Source organism: Glossina fuscipes, unplaced genomic scaffold, assembly GCF_014805625.2.
Source record: "Glossina fuscipes isolate IAEA_lab_2018 unplaced genomic scaffold, Yale_Gfus_2 114091, whole genome shotgun sequence".
Classification (NCBI taxonomy): domain Eukaryota; kingdom Metazoa; phylum Arthropoda; class Insecta; order Diptera; family Glossinidae; genus Glossina; species Glossina fuscipes.
The window spans coordinates 49,683-69,081 of NW_024005893.1; the positions used below are offsets into that span (position 1 = coordinate 49,683).

A 19,399-nucleotide genomic window follows, 5' to 3' on the forward strand; every position below is an offset into this window, starting at 1 on the left:
AAATGATCGCTTAATAAATTTTGTGAAAAAAAAAAAAATCCAATACGAAGCGAGCGAGCGACTTATAAGATGATTTCATTATTTTTGTTCAATAAGCAAATTAATTCATACTGTTATAGAAAATGTAGAAATTGCCAAAAAAAAAAGAAAGAAAAGATTGTAAAACTCATAAACACAAAAAATTTAAAAAAAAAAAAAAAAAAAAACCAAATAAGAAAATTACATTCGGTAGTCACCAAATATCTTATACCCATCAAAGTTGTCTTAACAAAACAAAAAGATTAAGAAAAAGGAGAAGACGAAGAACAATATTTTCATACTTCATGATAGTGAATGGGCGCGGCTGATGCATTGTCTAACTATGAACAAAAAAAAAAATATATATATAAAATCCGTGCTAAACTTAAATTGCATCACTTGCAGGCGTATCTCTTGGCCGACTTTGCCTATTCTCAATATCATTACGAATCCAAGAATTTCCAAAGTTTTTGCCAAATTTGAAGGCGATAGCCAAGAGAATGTTTATACAGATTGACAGACAGACATGCTTAGATTAATTTCGATTCCGATCAAGAAAATTTGTTTTTCATGGGGTTTGAGTGGTAATGCAAATGTTTTGACAATATATATATATACATATATATAAAATATTTTATATATATCATGTTCCAATAAGACTAAGGATCAATTTTTGATACAATTGCGAATCGTAGTAATATAAAGATATAATAAACGTAACCACAATGGATCGTCCAGTAACAAAGCAAAGATACAAATTTGATTGACAGGATTTACGAGAACTGCCTTGGCCTAGCAATGCCTTTTGATAGTCAATATAAAGAGTTCCGATAACTTTACAGTGTTAACAAAGCACAAACTTACAGATTTCTTGTTGTTGTTCGAATACGGATGAGCTTATGAACGGCAATTCGATTTCTAACATTAAGTATATATATAAATCCCATATCTTTAACGAGAATTTCGACATTTTATCTGAAGAAACATAATCTGGACATATAAGCCACAAATCTATTGGCTTAGTCCATCTCTATTCAACATACCAAAAAAAAAAAATATATATATATAATCTGATTAGCCATGTAAGTCATGGTTGCATCATGCGATAAGATTGGAACGATTATTGGGCACTCAATCTTAATTTGAGGAAAATTGGTATATGAAATGAGGAGAGAATATCATGAACCTAACTTGAATTGATTATTTTTGTTTTTATATTATAACCGGCTTTTTCTCTATTATAACGAAACCATAACATTAACTCAGATATGCATCCAACATCAGACATATACCATGCAACGAGAAATCGTACAAAGGAGGGTATTTGTTCTTCTTTGTGAACCATGTTATTTCAAAATCGTGTAAAAAAAGAACGTGCAAAAAAAGTGCTGCGTATACATTTATTTTTATATATTTTACGAAAATGTTAATTGTTTATAAAATTTTACCACGACGCGCCCACAAGTTAAAACAAGGGTTTGGTTTGATGGGTTTGTTGAGTTTTTAGATCGCTGTAGGACTCCTCTAAACACTTTCGATGATCTACAGGTATCTAAATATAGTTAAGTTTTTGATCGAAATGACTATCCAGGATAAGCTAAGCTCAGTATTCTTATAAGGATAAAAATGTTTAAATTTATTCTGCCATTGATCCTAATCAGAAATGCTTACATAGCTTGATAGACGCAATCTACTTGACACAGCGTAGAGAAATTTCAATTTATTTTTTTTTTTACCTGACAGAGCTTCAAGAGCATTCTCAGATCACTTTTAGAATTATTACTAGAACTGATACTATATATATATATATATATATATATATATATATGATTGCAGCAATAATTCTTCAAACTTTAAGGATAATTTCTAGGATTTTTACCCCCAAGGGATCAAATACGAGAGTTAGGTATTTTAGAGATTTGCTTTCTTAGGTTAGTACATATGTCCCCAATTTATATTGACGTTATCAGCCAGTTTGCATAATTAATTTGTTTTTGACCGATATAAAGGCTAGACCTACTTTGATGTGCATGGCGTTTTTTTTCGGATCAAAAAAATTGATCAAAGGATTTCCTTTGAGTAGAAAAGATGTTTATAAGTGGTACGAAATCTTCACGGAAGGCTGAGAAGATGTTAATGACGATTCCAGTCCTCGACGCTTCAACTCGTGAAGCAGTGAAATAAATCGAAGAGGATACGGCAGTTTTCGCTGCAGACATGGGTTTCCTATCTTCCGATTTTAGGAATCTGTTTGTTCTCCACAAGCACATATGACGGACACGAACACCAAGATATTTACATAAGAAAATTCAGTTCGCGAAATCTGAAAGCACATTGACTCACCTCTTACCTGACAACAAGGCTATTCTTTGTTAAAGCTATAAAGTTATGAAGCTCGTTACCACTCCATACCATAATGATTGTTAACCCGAGTAAATTTACGATAACTATATAAAGGCCTTGTATATTGTACGATATTATTATGTTATTTACATCTCTAGCTTTACTGTTATTAACAATTGTGCCGAAAGAGACTTTTATATTAGGTCACGTAAAAAGCCTCCGCGATGTTTTTCACGGCATGGTGGAGGTTTTGTGCAGTTTTCTAATTCTTCACTCGTGTAAAGAGTTATACTGATTTGATATCCGAAGAAATGCGCTATGTGATGGTTGTTTGATGCAAAAAGGGGTGAAAACGCTGCAAAAACAAAAATGCTTTGTGAAGAGTACGTTGTGAAGAATTCTGAAGCGAACGAAGGACCCAGAAGTGGCCTACTCGATTCCATTACGAAAAGACGATGAAATTTTGCAACTGGTGGAGCAAGACCGGCACGCAAGCTGTCAGAAATAGCGGATGTACGAAACGTCAACTACTTCACAATTTGGAATCAATTGAATCGATTAGGCTACAAAAAGAAGTTCGAAACCGCGGAAAAGACCGAGCAGACTTTTCACATGACCTATTAGTCTTACTAGCACATTAATTATTAATTATGGTAATGATTATTATTGTACAATACAATTATTATTATTAATTAATAGGCTAAACTTAAACTTATGGAGAATCTTCGCATCGCTATTAGAGGAGTGTCTGAGGATGTCGGCGTATTGGTTAGCTCATGTAAGGCAATTTTTTCGCTCGCTTTGGGTATTGGGTGTGAATCAAAAGAGTGAGTCAGCGTACAGTCCTCTTCCCGAATGAGATAATGGTCACGTCGGTGAAAAAGCTCAAGGCCTTACCAAAAAGCGCACATAAGAAGCGCTTCGAGTGTTTGGGAAAAGCGCTGGCACAACTGCAATATATCTAAGGGGGAGTTAATTTTAAGAAGATAATGCGGACATTGATATATGATTCGAGAATCATAAAAAGTTACCTTTTTATCTAAAATTTAATTTATTTTCGTGTTTATAATAAATGACAATAGCTGTTATTGCGTATTCTGGTCGCCTATATAGTGGCCGGTCACCAGTCGAAAAAAGAAAAAAATAAAGTTTTGTCGTACTTGCTACGACTTTGTATTAACCTCTTCACACCCTTGGCAATATATGTAGACATTTAGATGTTTTAAAAACTTAGTAATACATTATTCCTTCAGAAAGAGAAATAGAAATCTTACGGTTTGGTGCACAAATAACGGTACTAACTAATTATAACGGCATACAGCTATTTGCTATAGTGGGAATAAAAAAGCAGATAGGGCAAAAAAAAACAAACATCATCGAATAGTTTAAGTTTAAGTTTTGTATCACAGCTAAACTCCCCAATATTAATTTTCGTTAAAAAAACAACGCTGATAAATGGGGAAAGCAACGAAAAAGAAGGAAAGTCTTGTGGCATTTCTGCTATGTTGCTCAGAATACGACTGTAAGACAAAGTGTCTGAAACAGTTATATGAATGTAATGACAATGAATGGTTAATATAAAATTTAACTGAAGTTATTTATGTGCCAGGTTTTAACTTCCGGATCGGAACAGATTGAAATCAACTCGCAATGCAGGAAAGAAGGGCGCATTTTTAAAGGAAGATGAGAAATTATTGCACTTTCGTTTCCTTATTGCGTATACAATTCGCCAAACAAGACCAAACAATATTGATTAACTACTGTCTTGAGCAGGTTTGTTATGACAGAGGAGAGTTTTTTTTTTTTTTTTATGTTTGTTTGTGATATAAATTTGAACGCTTGCCATACGATAATTTGAATAATTCCATTTCCCCCCAAGGCGTTTCTTAGGTTTTTAAGTGCAAGTGTCTGTCGTAAAGGATTACAATCACTTTCAAATACGTCCTTTGGCTATTAAATAAAGAACACCCAATATAACAACAAACAGCGGGCTAACAGAGATCATCAAATTGAATTTGAATTTCAAAAATGTATTTATTTTATGGATAATTTGCGATTCACAAAACTTACTAGGCCAAAGTTGTTCTTTGCTTGCTTCGGGCGGGAACGAGGGAATAAATATTTTGTTTCTATTATTATCTTCAAGCGTTAAGTAAAAGTAGGTAGAAGTGTAGTCAGTTGAAAAGAACGGCATAGATATTTTTTGAATTAAGGATATCCTTTTCGTAACCGCTTTGCCAAGCTCCTAACAAGCATAAGTATATATAAATGTAATAATAGCTTTACAAACACAAATTTTATTAACATGATACTGACCTACAACAAGTTTATAAAAATTTTCATTAAAAATTCATATTTAATGAAATCTGCTTACATTTGCATAAATTGGATTAATGTATAAAATTTATAATGAAAACATATTCAGAAATGTATTATTTTCTTCTAACACTTACCATTTGGAGCATTGTTGTGATGAATAATAACGTTGCTTTTATTTAAAAAAAAAAAAAAAAAACTGATTTAACATTTACTTATGGATTTTTTTTAATTTGTAATTAAAATATAAATTTAATTTTATATACAGTTACAAAATTCGTCGCAGTAACAAAATTAACTAATATTATACACACATACACAGAGGCGATATTAGTAGATACATATAACGATTGAGAAAGACATTAAACTCATTCGTGAGTTTACGCACACAAACCATATAATCAGAAAATGGTGGATTTTCTTTGTCACCAAAGAGCTTACGCTTACTTGCTGCTGTCGTTTTATTTATACACACATTCGAACATACACAAAACACAATTGTAATTGATTTTGGTGGGTCGTATACGCGAAAATGTACTTATCGTAAATATCGCTTATGCATTGTGCTTTAAATGTCATGAAAGAAAAACAAAAAAAAAAAAAAAATTAAACCCTTTTTTTTTTTTTTTTTTTTTTTTTTTTTTTTTAATTTGACAAATAATTATTACTTAACGTTAATAAATGTTGTCGAAACGATGATGATGAATGAGACACTTTAGGCGGACTGTCTTGTAATGTATTTATTTTTATTCAAATAGTTAAAATTATTTAAACACTCAACAGCATTAAAACGATGTTTCTCATGAAAACGAATACAACGAAAATTCATTTTTTGCATTTTGCACGAATCACAGTTTTAATAGATTAGTTCATGTGCTCTCACACTCACATATCGCTTCGTTTATTATTAAAAATTTTATAATTACTTTTCCATTTTTATGCAGAATAGTTTTTGTTTACCTTATTCGTTCTTCTTCTTACATTTTGTATTAAGAAATATTCCACATTTTTCTGATATACAGATTCACCCCAGAAAATTTAGTTTATTCTCCCTTTTCTTTCATTCTTTTTAAGGAAATAAGAATTTCGTATGAATTTATTTAGAGTAAGATAAAAAAAAGGTTATAAAATATCGAAAGGAGCAGGCCGTAAAATATGGTTGCATTTATTATTCATAAATTATTGTGCGTTCAAAATGAATGAAGTATTCGCTCAGGTATTTTATGAGTCTTATTGTTGCACGTTTAGTTAGCAGGGAAAAAATCTGCAATTTTCTCACAATTTCTTAGGAGATACACACACAAATTATTGTCGACCAGATAATATTAAAACGAATCGCGATTTGCAAGACACCGACACCCAGAGCAAAGTTAACAAACTGGTAAATGCCATGCAGGCACAGCCACCACAATTACCACGCGTACAAACATTCACATTCAATAATACTGAAAAATTTTTTTCACAACCTTTTTTTTTTTGGGTTTGTTTGAAACGAACTGACATACACTCATTCAGTAGCCATACACATCATTTTTGCAATTTTTTCACTTGATTTATAAATTTTAACAAAGTCTGATTAAATTTGCATTTCGTTGTCTTATTGTTGTCGTTTTAAGGATGACAAAAGTGTAAGATACAAATTTTTTTAAATCTTCTTTCTATAGCACATTTGCTTTGATTATTTAAACTCTTTTTGCCGCATTCTTAGTTGTTTTATTATGAGAGCTGCCGCCGCCGCCCATTGAAACTTCTTTTTTGTGCTGAGGTTTACCACCATATTGATTTTTTTCGAGCTGCTTTTTTTTATACATGTTTTTTTAAAACTAGCAAAGTCAGCTTAAAATTTGAAGTTACATTTAATTCAAATGATTTAAGAGTTTACGTTTATGATAATACTGAAAATGTTTATAAACTCTATTCAGTTTCATTTTCTAACATTTTAAGTAACCTCACGAAGATACATTCCTCTCATAATCGACAAAATTTGCAAAGCGACAGCAGTGTTGCCGAGTCTTTAATTATGGCACCACTTAAAAAATGATGTTGCCATACTCTAAATAATAGAGATTTGCAGAAAGTAACATTGCACCATTTATAATAACTTTTTTCTGAGATAGATGTAAACCAGTTAAACATTTATTATACACACGCCCCTTTTTATACATTTTGTAAATGTAAGCAAGCAAATGAACAAAGCAAAAAGAAAAAAATCAGAAAAATTAGCTGAAAGTGAATAATGTTGATATTTGTTCTGATCGATTTTTAAAAATTTCTTGACAATATTTTTTTATTATTATAATTATTGTTATTATTAATTTAGCTAGAGAATAACTTCTAAGACTAAAAGCTAGCATTTGCGGCTATCGGCTTTATTGAACATTGCACCGCACTTGAAACTGGAACCCGCGATCATTGAGTTAGTCGAGATCCTTAACTTACTCGGCCGTTCAAGCGGATAATGTTAACATTTTCATTATCATTTTATTATCACGTTATAGCCAAGCAACGCCTAGTGCAGTTATTCACTTCTCTTGGTGATAATACACCAAAAGGTACACGTTATTTTCATTCAAAGCCACAATATTTATGAAAGCCCGTTTATTGGAAGATAAGACTTGCTCTCCATATAAAAATTCGCTCTTCGTGATAACGTCTATATTTGCTACGGTCCAAAAAATAAACATATTCGACCAAAATACCCTATCGTCCATTCTTTCACAAAATATTAAAAATGTAGCCCGTTTTCTGAAGGGCGTACTCCTCGTGAGATATCCTATATGGAGTGGCGCCAAGCAATAGACCTATCTAATTCAAATAACCACCTAATTTTTTTATTTAATTACTATCATGAACAAATTTTCATCAGAAGAAAATTAACAATTACAAATTTTTGGCTTATAAAGGTTTACATTTCCCGAAAATCCTTATATAGGGTGATATTCAAAAAGTAGACTTGCGTGGTTCAAATTCGCTAACGTAGATTTCTTTGTCAATTTGATCGGTTATATGAGAGGAGAATCGAAAAATTGCCTCAGCTGGGTCAAAGTTTTTACATCGGTTTAGAATAGCGAAACACTACTACTCAGCCCCTTCAGCCGAGAAATTTTGAAAATTGCAAACTTTCTCTTATAACGACCTTTTAGACTAGGGCGTTATATGAAGAATGGTCAAAAAAGCTGAACAAATCCGAACCATTTTCCGTATCATTCGTCCTTGGACCAAAGTACGGGTGTGTGCCAAATTTCATTGAAATATCTCAAAAATTGCGACCTAAAGCTCCAACACAAGAATGCTTGGACTGACACCAGACGAACGGACAGATGGACAGGCAGGTTTAGGTCGTTTGAGAAAATTATTCTGAATTGATCGATATAATAAAAGGTAGGTCTACCTTAAACACTTCTGCGCGTTACATACGTCCGCACTAACTTAATATACCCTGTACCACATGTGGTGTAGTCGGTCACGGTTGCAATTAAATACCCCACATCATTTCTCTTAATATACTAACAAGTATACTGCAAAAGCAAAAGCTTACTTTTCTTGGAAGACCCCATATGAGCAGATATCAGACGAACAGATAATCGGACGAACGGACGTCATTAAAAGTGATTCTGAATCTATTTCTGTAATAAAAGGTGAGTCTATTTGAATGTTTTCCCACTTTTACAAACATTCGAGCAAATGATTGCTCCACGAATGTAGGGTATAAAAAATTAATATCAGGTTGACAAGGTTAAAAAATTGCACTTTAGAACTTTGCCAACTTCGACAGCTCGTTATTTGACAATGACTTAATATTTTACCATTCTATTTTTTTTTGTTACACATTTGCGCGGAAAAGTAAATTATTCCAAGCTCCAAAAAAATATTGTTAACATTGTTTAATGTCCATTTTTTTATGATAATGGATCGTTCGGAAATTGGCACTGTCATGGAGTATGAGTCCTTACGTGGAGCTACGGCATCGTAGACCGCGCGAAACATTGTGTAATTGGTTCTAGTGTAAATACGCAGCAGACAGTAACTTTGACCTCACAATGATGCATGCGGTTGCCCACAATCGTAGGTCAATAATGACGAGCTAAAAATCACCGTTGAGTCAGACTCATCTAAAAATGCTAATTAATCATTGTTAAATATCCATTTATTTAAATTAGAGCCGATAGCCTGTGTTGCTAGTGCTCAATGTCTTTTTTTTTAGTCTAAGAATTCAATTCATTAGTCTAAAATTAAAATAATAATAATAATAATAAAGTTTGCTGTTAGCAAACAAGCAATATTAACTCGTTTGGCTCAAATCGAAAAAGTGAAAAAGTTAGATAAGTGGGTTCCCCATGAACTGAACGGAAAACAAGAACAAAAGCGTTTGAAATAACAATAAACATGCATATATAATAATAAAGTAAATTAACTTATAAATCAGTATATATATAAAAAAGGAAAATAGCATAAGGTAATAAAAATTTGAGGCACAACTTTTAAATTTGAAATAAATTGTCTTTATTTTTCTTTTTTGCTGTTTTTTTTAGCAACATATGGTGCGCATGGTATTTGTTTGTTTACATAAAATACCATATGACGACTTGTCAAAGCCAAAATAAAAATTTGAAAGTGGACAGCGTAAGCTTTAAAAATTCTAAATAGGCTTCCTCATTGCTTTCCATGTCTTTATTACTATAAATAATAATATACCCAAAAAATTATCTTCAGCATCGAGCCAGTAATAGAAACAATGTATATTAGAAGTTTGCTATGAAGTTTATTTTATGTTTGTAAAACTCTTCCAGAGTTGCCAAATTTTTAGAACGTTTTTTTTTTTTACTAGGGGTACAAGTAAATTTAAGAGGTATTAATAATATGAACTTGCGCGGAACCGCAATTATAATCACGTTAAAAAGCAGTGGTAAGGATTAACTTCAATATTTGAATATGCCGACAAAATGCAATTTGTTGGAAGCGTTGTATTTCCGCTTCAAATTGCGTTTGTGCGATTAGAGATACCAAAACCCCGTTTTTCAAACTTTATTATGCTTAAAACCATTGTTTATTGACTTTTAAAAATTATATTTTAGAGGATGTTCCGCAAAATATCCTTTACTTTTAATTATTTGTTGCGAGAGGCGATGTACATTTCTGTCATTATTCACATATTGACCGTTGAAAATTTCTGTGGCTAGAGTCTTTACTTTTTGAAATCCATCCTGGCAGATAGCTGTAGCAGTTAGAAGTTCATGATCAGCCAGGTATAAACCAATACAATATGATCTCGATGCTCTCGCCAAACTAGAAAAAATGCAATAAAGGATGGAGACCATATCAGCTATGCGACAAAATTCGTTGTGGCATTCCACGATACCCGTACCATGACGGGTAAGCAAAAGATCGCAACACATTTGTAGGCGAGCAACTGACTGTTCTAAACACATAGAAGCCGGTTGTAAGCTCGGATGAAGGTTTTCGTGCAATTCCATGTTCGTGATGGGATTATCAATACTTGAACGTTCCATAAATTTGGACAAAATATGACCAGGATAAAATAGAGGATTACGTTGTTTGCGGATGTTATCGCCTATAACGCTCTATAAATTCAGGAGTTACATTTAAATATTTTTTGATTCACATTATAAACGAAAGATCTATAAACATACTCCCACATGCTGTAGACCCACTAAAGCTATAAAAGCATTTAACATAGTTATTGACTCTCCATAAACATATAGTTGCATAGCGTCTCTTAAATACCGTTCCGTCATTTCTCCAGTTAATAATGCTTTAGGACCTTTTAAATCCAAAAGGCTTATGGAAAGGTTCAAAAGCTCTTTTAAACTGAAATACTATCAGAAGAAAATTTAGTCACAGTAATTTCTTAGGAGGACGTACTAACTTACCTTTGTAATGGCTGTTTCTAAGATAACATCTGGATTCTGAAATTCGTCCAATAGACCTGCAGTCATGTAAATCATACTCTCCACGCCATATAGCGATAAAGTAGCTTTAGCTAAATGTGTTTGCGCGAATTCCATATCTCTTAATAGAAGAAAGGGGCAAAAATAACATGACAAAGCCTTCACATTAAATTCGTTTGAAAACTCACTTTAAAGTAACACCCATTTTCTTTGTTTCTATACAAAAATTCGTCAAATAATTTAAAATATTTTTTGACAAGCCAAGGGCTACCAAAGCATTCCGTAACCGGTTCGATTGTTGCAAGAATTCGCCTACAAATTTACCTTCATGCGGCAAGCCTAAAATGCAATTTTCTTTCAAGTTAACATTATCGAAAGTTACCGTTTGCATCGTAGAGGATCGGCAACCAAAAGTTTCAACACGTTCATGAATTCTAACGCCTGGAACATTCGAATCTACTAGAAATGCAGTTGTGCTGGCTTGATCGCTTTCCACTTGTTCGCTGTACCGTGAGGTTTGTGCTAAAACCAGAAAAAGCTGTGAAGCTTCCGCAGCTTTGGGGGGTGCTACTACAAGAGTCTTAGAGCCATTTAAGCACCAGTTCTGGTTGGTGGCATCATAAAATGCTTTAGTATGAAATAAGGAATAATCGGGAGCATCTAGCTCATATATCGCTTCCCTCGCTACCAAAGAACCTAAACAAAACCTGTTAAAATGCAGAACTTCAAGCGAAGTATAATCAAGGTTTACCTTTAGCCAACTTTGTTAAATATTTCTGCTGCTGTTCTGGTGTACCTTTTTCTTGCAGTGCATCAACAATAGAACGATGTGGCAGCAGTGAGAACGCTACATCGACAGAACCTTGACATTCCGGTTCCGTAGCCATTAAACTGGCACTAAAGTTCCAGCCTTTACCATCAAAATCTCGAGAAATATTGAGACCGTATATATCCAAATTTTGTAAATCTTTGGCCAAAGTCGCTATAGAATTGATGTCTTCTTTAAATTTATTTACGGTAAAGTAATCCTGCAAAGGCTTTAAATCATTTTGCAGCTGAGCCATATCATCGCGTGTTATAACCTCCGGATATGCTAACAGTTCCTTATCTACTAAGCCTACGAAGAAATTCTTTGCTAAAGGCAAGCGAGGTTGTAATTTTTTGCTGGCTTGTGAAACAATTTCTTCATGTTCTTCCTTAGCGTCGGTAACAGACGCCGATGCGCTAGATGTGTTAGATGCATGTTTGGGCCATGCTGCGTATTTTAACGATTGCAAGACATTTCTTGATTTACTTAAGTTGAACATTTTTCTCTAAACTAAAAATGAAACTTAACTAAAACATCTGTTCGTGGTGTTGTGAGCAGCTGCTCACATGCGTGCAAAAAAGTGCATTTTTTTATTTACAAAAATTCTATAAGAAATCAGCTGCTTTAGCTTTAACTAATGAGCGTACAATAAATAGTTACAATAAATAGTTAAAAAATGTTCCTACGCGCTTGTTTAAGGCTGAAGAAATTGGAATATGCGGATTTGAACAAGCGTTTTTATTCATATCGTAATGTATTATTACTAACTGAGCGAGATTTCTTTCAAGATTTATTCCCTGACACGGCCCGGTAAGATGTATCGAGAGTGATTTTCTTATGGCTTATCTTCTTCGTCTTTAGACCACAGATAACAAAGATTTTTGAAAATTCACCTCAAACCATATACGCTGGATTTGATCCGACTGCTGAAAGTTTGCATGTAGGAAATTTATTGGTTATTATGGGATTATTACATTGCCAAAGGGCTAGTCATCATCCCATTGCCCTACTAGGAGGCGCAACAGCCTTGATAGGTGATCCCAGCCATCGTAAAACAGAAAGAAGCCAATTGAAACAATCGTTAGTACAACGTAATTTAGAAGCAATCAAACAGCAATTGATAAGAATATTTGAAAATCATCAAAATTTTTTATGGGACGACAAACTACATAAAAGACCTTTACCACAATTAAGGTAAAATGCATTTTTATTTACATCTTATGTTTAATTTGTTTTCCCTTAGAATAGTCAACAATGCTGATTGGTATGAAAACCTGAATATAATCGATTTCGTAAATCAAAATGGTCGCCATTTTCGCTTGGGTCAAATGCTTTCACGCGCGTCCGTGCAATCTCGCATTGAAGCTGATGGCGGTATGAGCTTCGCTGAATTTACCTATCAAGTATTTCAAGCATACGATTGGTTACATTTGCTGCGGAATTATAATTGCCGCTTTCAACTCGGAGGCTCTGATCAGATGGGTAATCTAATGTCTGGCCATGAGCTTATCAGTAGAACAGAAAGAAAAACGGAAGTATTCGGTTTGACGTTACCTTTAATAACAAACGAAGAGGGTGATAAATTTGGCAAATCAGGCGGTACTGCAGTTTGGTTAGATCAGGAAAAAACATCGGCTTTTGCACTTTACCAGTTTTTCATAAGGCGACCGGATGCGGAAGTGGAAAAGCTCTTAAAACTATTTACTTTTCTAACTCTACCAGAAATCGAAAATTTGATGACCGAACACAGAAAAGAACCGGAAAAGCGGAAAGCTCAAACTATATTAGCCGAGGATGTCACTTTACTAGTCCATGGAGGTCAATAAAAATTTCAATTCATGGTCAAAGAATTCCTTTATGTTTTCTGTAGATATTTGAAATGTGAAAATTTTTCTCTAATGAACTTTTAAATTTCACAGAAAATGGTTTAAAACAAGCCGAACGCATAACGAATGCCCTATACAAGGGTCAAGTGGAAGGTTTGGCCGAATTGAATTGTGGAGAAGTTCAACAGACTTTGAACGGTGCTACATTGGTAGAATTGTTAGCCGAACCGGACATAACCATACTACAAATGGCCATGAAAGCTAAATGCTTTCCTACAGAAGGTATTTTTTCTATTAAAAAATATCCTTCTTTTAAAGAAGACCATGACGTATTTTATTTTCCAGCTGATGCTGTGCGAATTATAACGGCCGGTGGTTTTTATATTAATCAGAAACGTAGCCAAAATATAGCGGAAATAATTAGTCATGGCATCCACGTGTTACGGAATGGTTTAACTATATTACGTGTTGGCAAACGAAACTTCTATATAGTGCGTTGGTTAAAATGAAATAAACTGTAATAAATAGTTTTTGTCAATTTAGTATCTTTTATGTCTTATTGCGTCGCCATCTCTTTCTTAACAATAGCTCAGAAGATTTCTCCTTTTTGATCGTTTTATCGTAGAATTTACCGCTTTTTGTGAATGCTTTCCGTTCGTTACGCATTTCAGCTAATTTGCGATTTTTTTGTTTTAAAATATTCTTTTTATTCGCTGATTTTTTTTTGCCGCCTTCTGAAAATTGGACTTTGATGCGACGTCCTTGCAGTTCGCTATTATGCAAACTAAATCCTCTTTGGTAACCTTCTAGGTCATCCATTTCTACAAAGGCGAATCCGCCACGACGATTCTTAGGTATACGAACTGTACGTACTGACCCTATTTTGCCAAAATGTTCCAATAAATCTGTTTTACTTGTGTCAAAGTCCAAATTAGTTACATACAAAACGTAGCGGTTGGCTTTTGATGTTCCACGCATCAGCTGAGTTAATTGCTCTTTCGACAACAGTTTGCTGGCTACTCTATTTGAATTACAAAGTACGTCACTTGCATTTGTAGGTAAGTGTTCATTCGAAAAGACATTTTCTTCCTTTATCCCCGCATCTTCTTCTGCATCACTTGTTAATTGACTTTTATTTTTTTCACTATATTCATCAAATATATTCTCATCAAGATCACTACTTTCTCTACTATTATAGATACCATCTGTGATTTCTCGACGCTTTTGGTCATCAAAATTTCCCAACAAATCTGCTGTATCATCGTTAACGGGTTCTCTTATTCTATCTGGCTTTACATATTCATGTACGTTATAATCACTGTCATCAGAGCAATCCTATAAAAAATGCAAAAAATATATATCTTTAAAAATTTATCATAAAAAATGTCAGAAATAGTTACCATTTTTATGAATGGAGATTCCTCTAAGTGTTCCAAAACTTCCAAATTGATTTGCGAATAATGATTGTCATGCAGAGGAAAAACGAAATGAACTCAACTATATCCGTTATTACTGTTTCATTTTTCCATAACTTTCTCTGTTTTTTGAATATTTGATTTTGACCTTTTTTCAAAATTATCCAAGCTAAGCTTTTTATGGTTCGTTTTACGAAATATGAAATAGCAAAAATGTTGAAGAATTTTCAATTTTTCTCTACGGAAATATGCTATTATCAAGAAACTAAATAAACAAAATTATGCGCAGATGATCCACACGTGTTTTGTCGATTCGATCAGAGAGAGAGTTGCTATTAATAAAGAGAGAGAGAGTTGCTATTAATAAAGACAAAACTAGACATTTTACTATACGCGTTTATTATGACACTATAGCTAAAGATGGAATATAAGGAGACGAATTTTAAAACCTAAAAAGCATACATAGATATGTAAAGAAGAGGAGTCACATATTCGGTTTACTCACTATTAGTGTATATTTAGAGTTTGTGCAGTGCAATGAGTTATGTTGCAAAATCAAGTGGATACTGACGTATGAAAAGTTTACCTTTCGCTTCTGTGTTTAGCTGTTTGGCAAAAAGCGCTGAATATAAAAGCGAAAGCTATCAGCTACGGGGCTACCGACCGTTTAGTTTTTTTTCTAGTTCCAAGGATGAAAAGATTGTTTTACCTTTGGAGTCAATAAATTGAATGCTCTATTTCACATAATTTCACTTTTTATTTACATTAATATTGAGAAAAGGTGCTCTGTAATCAAATTGAAGTCAAAGTATATAGTGTGGAGTGTTAATTTATCATAATTGCCGTCCAATGTATATATAATGGAGGCTGCTGGCAACAAAGCCCTGAACATTGTAATGGAGTGTTGCCATATCCATATATAAGTTAAACGCAAAACATGGTGTGACATGAAAAAATGGCGATACGATTACATTTCGTGTATATAAACGTTGCTAGAAGCATTTGGCTATGTTTTCATATATAGATCGCTCTCCCATTCTCTCTCTCTGTGCTTGTATTGCCTATTCAGATATATTCATCAGGTTTGAAAAGTTCTCAAAAGTAGGAGTATGCAGCACTACAATGATTTCATTCAACTTTATATAAAAGCGTACATTCAAATCATCTTTACTTCCCTGCATACTCTCGCCGAGCCGGAGAAAGTTTCTTTTGATGAGTTTTTTTGTTTTTTTTTTTTGGTTTTTTTTTAGTTGAAATATATAACAACACGTTAAGCGAATCTTGCTTATTAAGAGTGTACAGTTGATTACATACTAGTAATATTGTACATATACGACGATAGTCCCCGTAATATTTAACCTTATGTTGCCGTCTGGATACCGATGTCATCATCGACAGTCTCGACATGGCGAAGGTTTAAGTGGATAGTCCTCAGTAGTTTACGTTCTCAGTGAGTTCGTATGGCGTACCCGCTCAAATAAACAGAATCTTCCCAATATAAACTATCTTACTGACGCCATCTATTAGTGACTGTCGCTTGCTTCACTGACACTGGGTATCACAGTTGACAAAGTACATTTTGCAGTGACGTCCAATTGAACTTCTAGCTGATGGTTTATTACATTGCAAGTGACATTGTGTTTGTTGCAACGCCGTTGTGTGGTATAATCTCGTTCCCGGTGTAATTGAAGCCGAGTAAGTTACCAATGTAGAGAAGTCTGACACTTCTTTCACAACGATGCAACTCTAAGTTGAGGTGACAACACGAATATCTCAATAGTTGGCTAAATCAAGTAAGCTCGCTGGCAATCGCGGAAAAGTCCATAGAGTTTTAGCGAATCAATGTCGAGCGGAACTGTACGAGCTAGCAGACATTTCGAAGAGTGTAATGCATCGCATATTAACTGAGAATTTTGACAAGGGGAAAGGTCTCTGGCCATTTCACGAAAGGACATAAGGACTGCCGTGAGAACGTTTCAATCGACTCGTATTCCGGGACGTTTTACAACAACAAATTTGAGATTTTGAATTGACTGAAAACCATGAAGAAGAAAACTTGCTTCGTTACTTCTTATTTGATACTCATATCGCATTTTAAGGAAACACTAATCCACCAAGTCGTGTCCACCATAATTATTTTAGAGTTAACGCATTTTTAAGCAGATAATTAATACATCATCACTTGAGGAATGTTCAAGTAAAGACTCTGCCTTGTTTACCTTGTGGTTAATAAGCATAAAACTTTAAAAAAAAGTGAAGTAACGAAAACTTAATTACCTGTAACTTTGTGTGCGTATGGCTGATTATTTCCATTTTCGTAAATATGAAAAATATAAGCGTTCGATGTTTAATAATTTGCAGTTACCCAACGAAAAATTCGAAGTACGAGAACCATTTAAACAGGCGTTTATTACTGAGGGTTACCAAAAGGACATGTTGGAGAATATGTTCCCCAGCCTTACAGAAGAATTAAATATAAACAACTACACAATTCGCTTTGGAACACTCTTACATTTAGAAGAGATGGAGTGGCTTGGCAATATACGCAAACATAACCGTGAACGAGGCCATTTCACACGTAAGGGCAGATATTATTTACGTCTCACCATAGAAAATGAAAAGCTTTCCGAATGTCGTCCTTCGTTGGTAATTGGAGACATTATCAAAGCGAAAGACCCCTGGACCGATAGTGAAAATGCCGAACACACATATGAAGGAGTGATTCACAAGGGGCTTTTCAATCGCATTCTGCTTAAATTCGATGCAAACTTTCAGCAAAAATATAGTGGCGAAAATTATCATTTAGAATTTTACTTCTCCCGGTATGGCTACCGGGAACAACACCACGCCGTCTTACGAGCGATTAAGAATTTAAGCGAACAATTCTTGTTTCCATCCGGAGCACGGACGCGTGGATGCCCACAATTGAATATACACTTTGATGAACATCGTGACCAGACGATAGAAGAGGATTCTAGAGAAGCGGAAATTCTGACCCAACTTGACGACTTACTGCCGCAATCACGAACTCAAGCCAAAACACATGGCATATCCTTCCGCGGAATTCGTTCTGAAGATATGCAGGAAGAAGCCTCGCCATCATGGTGTAATTTTTATGAAGCGAAGCAAGTAAGTTCTCTTTAGTTTAAAAGCAAAACCCCTTCAATTTAGTATTTTATCACATTTATTTAATTTTTAAAGGTCTTTCTAATGACAGTTAAGCTGTATCGAAAAAACATCAAATCGGAATCCATCGGCATAATAACACCGTACGAAAAACAAGTTAAACGTCTGCGTAAACTTTTCGATGATGCCGACGTAGCGATGGCTAAAATTGGCATTGTGGAGGATTCCCAAGGACAGGTATAAATTTCGTAAATTTACGCAAATTTACACTCATGTTTGAATTAATTGTTGCTTGGTTTTTTTTAGGAACGCGAAATAATATTAATCTCAACAGTGAGATCAAGCAAGGAGCTTATACCTAGCGATGTGCGACATGGATTAGGTTTCAACAAAAACAAGGCACTAACTAACCTTGCAATTTCTCGATCTCGTTACTTTTTATATATATATAGGACGTACTCCTTTTGGATCCTTATTGGTACCTGATTATCAAACACTGCGTTGACAACGATGCCTACATTGGTCGAGATTTGCCGGAATTGTCTGTAACTTTTATGTAATATGTATATATATAGTTTAATAGTTTAGTTTCTTGACTTGAATTACTTTCAATTATTGAATTAATTTTCAAATTTGAATATGTATTTAGTTTAGTTTCAATTTTTTTTGTTTCGTTTTTCGCCTTAATTTTATTTTTTGTTTTCTGTTGTGTATTAATTTATGTAATTTATGTTTAAATATAAACGAAATAAATAGCTTCGACGAAGTTAACACAGACAAACACCTAATTTATAACAGAGATAAAGATGAGATGATCGGCTGTGGTATCTCGTCAAAAGGCAAGAAGGTGGAGCACATTTCATATCTAATCTTCTCCGCGAGAAGCTTATTGACACATCTCAATATAATGCTAAGCGCAAAACCGTGCACCGACCATACAGATGATACCACGGATATAACAGATGCAATAAAGCTGGCAGAGGAGAACGGACTAGATATCCGAACTGTTGTCAGCGACAGAGCCGCAGCCAATAAGGACAGATTGAAAAAGTTCTTGAACGGCGTCTACAAATTAAAAAAGGGCAGGCGGCAACAGAAAATCAATTATGCTCCTGTATGATTATCCACATTTGCTCGGGGCGATAAAAAGATCATAATTGATTTTCTGTTGCCGCCTGCCGAATTTTGGAAGAGGAGAAATGTAGTGCAAACAGTTGCATCTCCACGATATCCCGCTGATAAGGTAAAATTCTACAGTGACATTACGCCAGTGTCACTGCAAGCGGCAATCGACATAGACACATTCGCTCCAGGAGAAGAAACTGTTGAAACTGTGATTGCCGAGCGGACATTAAAGTTATTTGAAATGTTATTTAACCACAATAGCAAACTCATTTCAACGCAAAACAATAAATAACATCAAAGAAAATCCGCAAAAGAATACCTAATTGCGGCCAGTAATTTGAACCAATTAGTCGTGGACACGATGCTTACAATAAATAATTATATAAGGATAATGGAAGATCTGATGGAGGCTTACCCTGGCATCCAGATAAAATCATACAGGGTAAGCCAAGATCTCCTGGATCGTTTTTTTTATAAAGATGCCGGTGAATCAAAGAAAACGAACGAGACCAT

At 34.2% G+C, this 19,399-nt stretch overlaps 4 protein-coding genes across 5 annotated transcripts; 2 read left to right on the forward strand and 2 right to left on the reverse strand.

Moving 5' to 3' along the window:
* Nucleotides 1-9,719: 9,719 nt before the first annotated feature.
* On the reverse strand, nucleotides 9,720-11,937 carry LOC119644360 (complex I assembly factor ACAD9, mitochondrial-like). Its single transcript, XM_038043903.1, has 5 exons — nucleotides 11,338-11,937; nucleotides 10,775-11,282; nucleotides 10,569-10,707; nucleotides 10,329-10,514; nucleotides 9,720-10,259 (listed from the first exon to the last, which is right to left on the reverse strand). Exons 1-5 carry the CDS (start codon nucleotides 11,891-11,893, stop codon nucleotides 9,735-9,737), a joined length of 1,914 nt encoding a protein of 637 aa, XP_037899831.1. The 5' UTR covers nucleotides 11,894-11,937; the 3' UTR covers nucleotides 9,720-9,734.
* A 48-nt stretch (nucleotides 11,938-11,985) lies between these two features.
* LOC119644361 (tyrosine--tRNA ligase, mitochondrial-like) lies at nucleotides 11,986-13,775 on the forward strand. 2 transcript variants are annotated; one of them, XM_038043905.1, is made up of 5 exons: nucleotides 11,986-12,204; nucleotides 12,256-12,588; nucleotides 12,638-13,212; nucleotides 13,314-13,502; nucleotides 13,566-13,775. In XM_038043905.1, exons 1-5 carry the CDS (start codon nucleotides 12,071-12,073, stop codon nucleotides 13,727-13,729), a joined length of 1,395 nt encoding a protein of 464 aa, XP_037899833.1. In that variant the 5' UTR covers nucleotides 11,986-12,070; the 3' UTR covers nucleotides 13,730-13,775. The 2 variants fall into 2 exon arrangements, with proteins under 2 accessions (XP_037899833.1, XP_037899832.1); XM_038043904.1 differs by having other exon boundaries at nucleotides 13,314-13,775.
* Nucleotides 13,722-15,438, reverse strand: LOC119644363 (uncharacterized RNA-binding protein C365.04c-like). Its single transcript, XM_038043906.1, has 3 exons — nucleotides 15,222-15,438; nucleotides 14,621-14,967; nucleotides 13,722-14,555 (listed from the first exon to the last, which is right to left on the reverse strand). Exons 2-3 carry the CDS (start codon nucleotides 14,621-14,623, stop codon nucleotides 13,770-13,772), a joined length of 789 nt encoding a protein of 262 aa, XP_037899834.1. The 5' UTR covers nucleotides 14,624-14,967; nucleotides 15,222-15,438; the 3' UTR covers nucleotides 13,722-13,769.
* A 483-nt stretch (nucleotides 15,439-15,921) lies between these two features.
* On the forward strand, nucleotides 15,922-18,321 carry LOC119644359 (probable RNA helicase armi). Its single transcript, XM_038043902.1, has 4 exons — nucleotides 15,922-17,764; nucleotides 17,837-17,998; nucleotides 18,068-18,160; nucleotides 18,214-18,321. Exons 1-4 carry the CDS (start codon nucleotides 16,931-16,933, stop codon nucleotides 18,319-18,321), a joined length of 1,197 nt encoding a protein of 398 aa, XP_037899830.1. The 5' UTR covers nucleotides 15,922-16,930.
* Nucleotides 18,322-19,399: the final 1,078 nt, after the last annotated feature.